Raw genomic sequence first — 9870 nt, 5'->3', positions numbered from 1 at the left:
TACACGTGTTTACCAACTTTGTGAAACCCTATTACCAACAAGGGGTTCGTTAGACAATTCTGTTCATACTTTGTCTTCTCCTGTGTTCATAAATGATCACCAAGTCGATTTGTGTTTCGTAGCTGGTTTCCTGTATAGTTTATGGTGTTTGTCTTGCACTCTCGACTTATCCAGTCCTAGTCAGAATCTACTAGAAACAATAGTCTTAGAAGTACTGGATCTACGCGACAATGCTCCCTTCGAATCAAATGAATCAAATCGCGTTCTACGATAGGCTTTTCGCTGCATTCGAAAACATACGAAACATAAACACTTTTTGAAATTTCGGCGAAAATTCTGGCTGAAGATACAATAAAGAATTGGATTGGCTGCTGAATTGACGTGGGTCATTGTCATAACAAACACGAGAAAACTCCAGCTCGCCGGAAGTGGACTATCGGAGAAGGTGTTGTATAAAAGATGGATTTGGATTGGAGAGTAACTTATGAAATAAATCACAACACTTGCTATTAACATCTTCACTACACCTTTCCTGGCACGAATTGTCTCACTGGCACGATCCGTCTGATTTTTAGCATTTTGTCTCATTTGGAACCTTGTGCACAGTTCTTCTGTGCTGGCGTAAAGTTTTCGACCAATGACACAGTACAGAATAACTTGAGTTAAAATGGGTAAAAAATAGAAAATACCACTTTCCACATATTTGAAGGATAAAAACACAGAAAGGTGATTATAGGGAAAAATTAACTGACACAAGGCTATTTCGTGGCCTGGTCTAAGAGGGATAACCCTGTTAAACAAAACTGTGGGCAGTCCACAAAAAACTGCTGCTGGCCAAATTAACATTATTATACAAATAATCTTCTTTCTTGTACACAAAATGTGAGCTTTGATTGGAAACACTATCGCCACGAACCTGAAAGAGAAAGAAGGATTTGTAAATCTTTAAGTCCTTGGACAATACTGATGGCATATCAATGCACAATCAAACATTTACGTGAAAACTATTTGTGTTACATACTGTGGCACCGTGTCGCATCTTTATTCATATGACATTTCAATAATGTGTCTTATACGATCAAGGAACTATAAGTATAAGTCCCAAAGGCGTCAATGATTTATACAGTTTAATGCGTCGATTCTGAAAGAGGAACCACAACAATGTTGCTAAACAAGACATGAAAATATAAAAACCGCCGCTTAACCAATATTCTGTTGATAGACGATTAAAAACAAGCAAATTAAGATTGATTGAAAGGCAATTTATAGCCTGTCTTCGACAGAATGATGTCTAAACAAATACCTAACGTTTAATTTTGAATTCCAATCGAATTTGAAATCTAGTCGTTGTGACAAATCAGTTTATAATTCTATAAATTTAAATCATCACACAAGATGAGGTTGAAACATAAAGCTATTCCAGCATCTTAAATTCCTATTAGTTTTCTGAAATTACACCAATTAGAAGGCTTTATAGTGATTATGGGTAGACCTAGGGTGGACTGCTAGGGTGAAATTTGTTAAACAGTCGATTAAATTTGGTGTATAACAAGATATCCGTCTCGTTGTTAACGATTTTCTTTCAATGAATCACACCAAAATAAAATTAGGTTTTCAATATAACACGTTTTTAAGTTTAACAATTACACAACCGAATCACCTTTCCGGATAATTTAAATTAAGCTGTATGAACGTGTCAACTTGACACAACTTTCGATAAGTTGCTGAAATTATCTTCGACCCAAACAATTTTTTTGCTGTCCTATTTCTTATACCACATGAACCAGTATTGGATAAGAAATTTTTGAATGTGTTATTTTTGACCATAGCCCAGATCAGAATGGTCAAATGGTGCATTTGTTTAATGTAAGATTGACTCTTTTATTTTCTATGTGTGTCATGCAGACAGTTCAATGGTACTAAACGGAATGTCACTGTACCATCGAGACACACATTTTTGACGGACAGGGCTTTGAACTTCTGTCGATAATTCTAAGCTGTCGATAAACAATATAATTTGCTAAAATTACACATAAACGGAAATTCTTAATGATATTCAACTCCTATTATTGTATAATCCATTAAGGTCGCCTTCCGGTTAAGTCTTTTAAAATATTTTTAAGATATACATGTTATTGGGAAGAAAACCTATATCTCCCACTGATGTCAAACCTTTTAACAGGAATATATTTTACAGAAAACAGATAAAAAGATCAAATAGGAAAATATAATCTTTTATATGAGCGCATAAAGGTTTTTCATTTTCCCAAGCTTGAAATGAAGATTGAAATTCTACCTTAATTGCTCGTAGAAGACTTGTATCTCAATCTGGGCAGGCAATACTCGTTAGGTTTCAATTTAATTAAAAAGTTATATTTGAATACAGTTTTATAATAATCGGACATAACGTTTGATTGTTCCAATAATTTCATTTTTTGTCGAAGTTCTTCATCGCTCAGCACAGTTGTCCATTCTCGTAGAACGATTTTTTTCTCGGGCGAAAAGGTACTAGAGGATAACGAACAACGTTTCGCGGTTTTGGGAGCCCGGGAGGGACTAGAAAAAGGGAATTCAAACATGTACATCAAAAGCCACAAGATTGAACACAATATCCCATTTCAAACTATGGATGCCATTTCGTTAACGATTGCTTCATCTTAAATCTCAATGAATGTTTGTTTAGTGCGTGTCTTCAAGACTTATTTCTTTTTTACATCGGAATAAAGGGATTTCCTCTTAAGTTATTTCTATTTCGTCACTATGTAAACAGAGTTTCGAAATGTCTCTGAAAAATGATGCACATATAAAAAAAGATGAAAAAAAACACATATTCGGATAAATTTCAGTCAATAATACGAAATGAAAATAGAATCGGTCTTTTCTCTGGAGGATTAAAGTAGATTTCGTCGAAATTCCATTAAATCTTATTTAACGTCAACAGAATTTTTTCCCAAATAACATATAGCCCATGTTTTTCAAACGTCTAAAAGCGGGATAATGTAAAATATCTGAAATATATGTTCATCGCATGTTATTCTACACATATAGATGCATTAATATTTTTCATAAATTGTCCAATGACAATAACACGCTATGAAAGTATGCTTTCAATACACCAGAAAATGAATTTACGTCTTTATCAAAGTATTATTGTTACAGTATCAGGAAGTTCTATGTATAAAAATGTGTAAGCAGAAGGAAATGTGTAGGTGTTTTTACAGGGTAACATTTCATAGGCATAGTATAACCCATAGAAATAGTTTTCGAACATAAAGTAGTCCATAGTTCGTTGAGATTCTGGATGTTGGTCTTCTAAACTCTCTTAAATTAAGTTATTTTTTTTACATTAAAGTAGAAGGTTTCGTGATAACTATAAATGATATTTAAATAAAGGTTTACATCCACTATAGAAGTTAATAATCATACTTTAAACTATTGTATTATACCAATTGTGGACCCGTATGCCAATATTATGCAGATCCGCTTTTGCTAGTAAGAATTATTTGTTATGTAGAATTTTCACCTTAAAAGAGACATGCAGTATCGCGATGTGTCCTTGAACCAAATTCGTATCTTTAGATTTCCACAAACATACTAGACAGAAACTTACAATGCCCTTTATTCTGTTTTAAGAGAAAATTTCACAAAACATTAAACGGTTTAATGGTGCCTTCGTACTTAAAACTCCTACTATATATATTATCAATCATGGACGACATTAACCACGGACGAGCTGTTTACTGTCTGGGGTTCAATTGAATTATGTTACAAGTTTGGCCATAAAATACGTCTTTAATAAAAGCGTAAAGCATAAAAAATGTAAGAGCTGAACTGAACTCTTTTCTAGAGTAAAAAACAAAATAATGAAGTGTTAGCTAGTCAAACGATCGATTAAAAGATACCAAGATGAGCAATGTCGCGCATAATATGCCATGTATACAGTCAGTTTCCAATTCATTTCACTACAGATCTAAATGAAGATATAGCCACATTTCAGCGATTTGCCGGAGTACGTTGAACGTTCAATGTTCTGAAAGAGACCATTTAAGTTTGGTGTCTCTGACTAGGTTTTGTGTACTTTAAGGAATGTGTTGTGCTGTTATTTGAAATTGACTGAACTAACTGAAAACTACGTTTTAGACCATACACCCATTCAATTGAAGTGTAAAATCTTCTGATTGTATCTTGTGACTAAAATAAACTGAAAAACTCCAGAGACTAATAATTAAGAGCTCAACTTTCACTTCATTACTTTCTCATTTTTATCCAATTTGTATCAAAAATCACCAGAATTTGTAAAAAATTAGTATGATTATATCGTTCGTCTCAACCTATCTCAATAGGAAAGCACTGACTTAATCACTTGCAATGTTTCTTCTCTGGTAGTAGTATTCCAGCCAACATGACATGGCTATCAGAGGACAATCAGTGTTGTTCAAGAAAATTCAATACAACAATCCCCATGAGAGGCAATGCATCTAAATTTATGTTTCATGTTTTTGGGTGGATAATTTTTAAGATCTGATTTCAAAACTCAATAGTCTCATTTCGGAATGATTGACAACTACCATTAAAATCGTTCTAAAACGCATTGATACTGTGTATTGTGTTTGATATGACCAAGCCTATGAAAAGGGTGTTTAAAAGATGCGTCAAGTTGGCGCATCTCTTAACAGCCAGTTAAAGTATTTGAAATATTCAAAGACTTGAAATAAAACAGTTAAACTGAAGAAACGTCGTGAAGCCTGATATTATTTATAGCTGGTGATAAACTGTTGAAAGATATTTTGATAATATTTATTGAGTAATGTTGGACAAGATTCAAGATTTCAGTTGAATTTGAAAGAAATAAATAAAATTCATTGAAGATGTCATTTGAAATGATATTCGTGCTCATAAACCAAATAATAATGCCAAGATAGCGTTTCTAATGTTTATATTGTAGGACGAGATTATTTTTCAGTTTATCAAAAGTGACGGACTCTATCTTGTTCGACACATATACCCTATAGGTCGAGTAAATACGAGATTGATATTTATATCCACGTAAAAATATTTTGTCTCTGAGAAGAGATACTCCAATATTCTTAGTTGGAGCTGAAACAATCTATGACTCTCTTGTTGTAAAAATACAGAAATAGCAGAAATATAATAGACGCCGTATTTTTCGGTTAGCATCAGATCAGAATTAGAAATTTTGATCACCACTTCATAAAATCCTAACCATTGCAAATGACTAAGCTACAGTAGATGATTAGTGCAAGTGTCCTCTATCACTTTGAAAATACAAACATTTCCCTCCTCCGGATTACTAATTATTTATGAAACACCTCATGTGTTCACATCAAATCATTTATGTGATAGATTACTCATTGTTTTTGTGAAGGAAGTCAAGAAAATGCATGAACTGACAAAAACGTAAACATATATCTCGTTTATGTACTTTTAACACATGATCTAGATTATCTGTACATCTAAGGTTTCTAATGTTTTAGAGCTGACAAAAGAATCAAAATTTAGCGGAAACCTGAACTACATATTAAAGAAATGATATGAAGTCTTTTAACCAGCCACGTGTAATCCAAAGGGGTCATTACGAGTAAAAACATTGATGTGCTACGACAAACGCTTTTCAGACAAATTATGCTTTCCTGAAGGAGACTGGTTTTAACTAAATTCCCTTATGAAATCATCTAATGTGTTTTTATACTCCGAAGAGTTGGTGATGCGTAGTAATTTATTACTGTAAAGTGTCGAAAAGTGTAGTCTGTATTTCTTTCACTAACCATAAAGTATTTCCATTGATATGCAATTTGATCGCTTTTATTTTGCTTTATCTTAGTATATCATATCTCCTTGAGAAAATCTTCTACCCTGACATCTTATCCCCGATTTAGACCGCTATTATTATAGAAGAAAATCAGAATCGGTATGTTTCGGGCTAAAGTTCAAGGTGGTCTCTACAAGTGAAATATTGAAACAGATTTCTCAGTAATTCGATGGTGCCAATTGGTGATATCTGGTTTAAGTGGAATCAGTTATAAAGAACTCGGCTAATATTTATTCTAAACGCTGATTTATAGTCCCACTCTATCTAAACGGCTACAGACCGTATTTGTTGTTTAAACAAACCACATTTCTTTATCTGATGTTATAATTACATGATTACTTCAAGATAAAAACAGTTCTATTTCTTATCGGTTTCTTTTATCATGTAAAGTACCAATATCTCTTAAATTAGTTAGTCCGAGATAGCTTGTCTCTTTCCTTAGTGGAGGGGCACTATGACTTTACGAGTGAAGCGTTTTCACCCCATCTTCAGAGGAAGCTTTTAAAATACCTTCAACCTTCAAACGTCAAATCATTATCATTATGTTAAACACCTTAATGATGGGAACTTTCAAATACAAATATCTGAAAAATAACGTTTCCAATTGATCTTTTAAACTTTTAAACGCGATCCTGACCATCCAAAAAGAATAGTCTTACTGATACAAATTTGCTGAAAGGGTACCTTTCTAAAACGAGTCTGGTCTTTATGAAATTCAAGCGATTTTGATTAGACACCCAATTTCTTACCACGTAATTTGTTAACTTTAACAGTTAGAATAGATCTAGACATATATCGAATTGACGGATCGTATACATTACATAAAACAAAACACCTCTAGTGTAGCGAAAGTCTCCTAATTAGATCAGTATGACATTTTCAAGAACCCTTGACGAAACACCCCCATTTTCTCCTCGATTACTAAATCGTTCTGTTTCCTTTTGATTCTGACTCAAGCCTTTTATATAAGAATTCTCTTCTATAATTGGTCTCATTCGCGGACAAGACACTATGTCCTTTCTTCTACTTTTCTCTCATGTGGCGATTTCAACAATTTTTTTCAAACCATGAGAAATCTTAACGAAAGTAATTGGAATATGTAACACGACGGAAACTGTGAAAGAATTCATTACAGAGCGGAAAAGGGTAAAATTGTAGTCGAGAGTCTTGATTTTCTAGAGCGTAGGAGGGTAACAACTTAAAGTTCGACATTTCTAGAAAAATTTCTACAAAAACACGCTTTCCTTTCAGAAAGAATTCTACTGCTATTATATAATAACAGTTCAGTCTTACATGCCAAAGTCGTGTGTCATCCACAATTGTCTGTAAGCAGTAGCTCAACTCTGGAAAGGGGTGAATAGGGTAAGCATCTTTGTAGTATTTAAGATGTTTTATTTCAATTAGAAGCTAAAGAAGCTGAAACAAAAATGTCTTTCTGTTAAACATAAATGGTCAAAAGGATGGGTTTCAAACTTATCAAACTCTCGTACGTCCGCGGATTCTGAGAGCAACTGGATTTTCAATCACATGACAGACTGCCAAATCTGAACAATCCTAGATTTATTCCACCTGAACGTTTTAGTGGCTTAAAAAAACGCCGCTACCGTCAGTACAGGACCAATGTCTGTCATTAAGGTTGTTAGTTGAGCATTCTTTTCATGTCCATGTCAGATTTCATAGATCCAATGTATCGAAAGTTACTTACTGGTGAGTATACAATTGTATGAAACTGCAACAGTGTCGGACCAAAAATCTCATAACTAGGTTAGAAATTCGGACAACCTCAGGTATATCGCCCCCTCCCCCCTATGACGTAAATCTGCTTCCGCCACTGATCTGTAACAGTACATGAGTAGTCTCTGTGTTATTAAGTTGTTAGTTTTATACTAATTATTTACAGTGTAAGTAGAGGTTAAGATATTCTGATATTTAACGTTTATATACCACGTTTACTGGACCACAGGTACAGCTTCTAAATATTTATCAAGTCTCAGAAATACATTTCTTTCTTTTAAAATAAAGATTTAATTAAAATGTCAGTACTTTTCTTAAAATTACCCAGAATCAAAATCCAATTTAATCTCTTTGATTTTTACCTTTCGTCTATCGTCTACTTGGCTTTATTTGTTCACATTAAACCTTTAAAGAAAACAAGTGTATCAAATAGAAGAATTTTGTTTTAAATATGTGGCGTCATTTTGGTACATTGGTACATATTTTGGCTTAACAACGGATTTGTTAATAGTTACAAACAAAAATCCCAAGTTCAAAGGATCCGAAACGTTAAACGAAACCAGAAATCCAAATTAACAGTCTGGCAATACATAACCAGCAGCAAATAAACTATTCATCATATGAGGAAGTATATTATAGATTTCCTAAAGAAATCATATCAAGTATCTAGAACAGTACGCATACCCTGCCTGGTGCTACAACTGTCATTGCTGCATTGATGTAAATTTGTAGATACTTCCTGATATATAGACTCTTCCAATAGGATTTTTACAGGATTAACGCAGATTTGTCTTTTGAATTATTTTCAACGATTGAACTGTTGGATGAGATTCTTGCAGTTTCAAAGATTAATTCAAAATGAAAAATAAACAGACAGTAAATTGAAAAGGATTTGTCGCAATTCGTAAAGTAAAAATATCTTGGTTAGTTTCTTTTAAAAAACATCCGTCTAGAATCAAATAAATTCTGTAACAACTCTGTTGGATATTTAATGTAACTTGCTTAATTTCCTTTCCGTAAAGGTCAGTTAAAGTCGAATAGCGATTTACAGCGAAACATTCATATCAACAAATTTACCGATTGCAACCGTGGTTTACTGGATTTATCGGACAATAAAATACTGTTTTTAATTCAGATAGATCATATCAAGATACTGACGACAACCTGTGGCAAGTGCTAGTCTTCCAGCAATCAAACAGATTCTCCCATAAAACATTTTCAATTCTTGGTTACTTACCGTGTTCTTACCGTGAGCCTTATCAAGTGAAAAGGCGAACTTGAAAATGACGTTTCGATATCAATATTTGGACATTATAACCTGTTAATAACCACGTTTTGTCGGAATCTGATTAGATTTAGTTTGCATTGATTACACTAACTTTGATAATATCCAACTTCCATAAATAATAATCCTTTATCTAGTTTAATAACATTCCGTGACTTAAATCTTAATTTCTTTGTTTCCGTGGACAAAAACATAATATCCGAGTCCATTATTAGGAAAGACCTTGACCTCGCCACTCTATACTTTCAATAAGTCATTTATCATGAATATATATAATTATGTTTTCTGGATTGCATGTGGAAAGGCAACAAGATATATGTATATATTCTTATTTATCTGCACATGAACATAATTCATCCAATCAATTATATAGTGAAATATGGAAGAATAACATGCATAGAAAATTGAAAAGAAAATCAGGTAGATTGTTGGAAAATTATACATTTACCTCGTAAACAGAAATTAAAAAAATCTCTAGAATTCGTTGGTAATAATAATATACATCTAATAAGGGATGTCAACTTGGATGGGGTGCCCACTTGAAAACCCCTTCCGCAGATCGGCATCACATATTTTCTTGCTATTATAGATTCACGATTATTGTTGTGAGCTCAAAAATATCGATCTTGGGCTTGGAAAAGAAAGCTTGAAACTGAAGAATGACCTCTGCTAATTACTGGGAATCAGCAATCTGTCGACTGACGTGTAATTAAAAACAAAATGGCTTTTTTGTGCAAATATATATTTCAAATTCATAATTCAGGTTAGTATTATTGATAAATAACTAGCAGTGTTAAAGAACATCTATCGCCATTCAAGGTTTTAATTAAATTATTTGAAAGATATGTTACACGAAATGTGTATATTAAAATCGCTGTAGTAGTAAATGATAAGCCTGATTTAAATATTGCTCTACTTATTTTATTCCTGATTTTGACTTTACATAAAACATGTCAGGTAAAACCTTGTACAATAATAACCTAAGAAAATAAAACGAAGCATTACACCACAAATAATTTTG

General features: G+C 33.1%; 1 protein-coding gene across 1 annotated transcript in view; it reads right to left on the bottom strand.

Moving 5' to 3' along the window:
• Nucleotides 1-306: 306 nt before the first annotated feature.
• Nucleotides 307-9870, bottom strand: part of LOTGIDRAFT_62390 (hypothetical protein) — a gene marked incomplete at both ends in the record, with an annotated part of 23646 nt that continues 14082 nt past the window's right edge. The window contains one exon of the mRNA XM_009062861.1: nucleotides 307-916. Within this exon, the coding sequence (XP_009061109.1) occupies nucleotides 307-916 (610 nt within the window). The remainder of the gene's footprint in view (nucleotides 917-9870) is intronic.

Source organism: Lottia gigantea, assembly GCF_000327385.1.
Source record: "Lottia gigantea unplaced genomic scaffold LOTGIsca_54, whole genome shotgun sequence".
In the NCBI taxonomy this organism is placed as follows: domain Eukaryota; kingdom Metazoa; phylum Mollusca; class Gastropoda; family Lottiidae; genus Lottia; species Lottia gigantea.
This window is presented reverse-complemented; position numbering and strand designations above follow the sequence as displayed.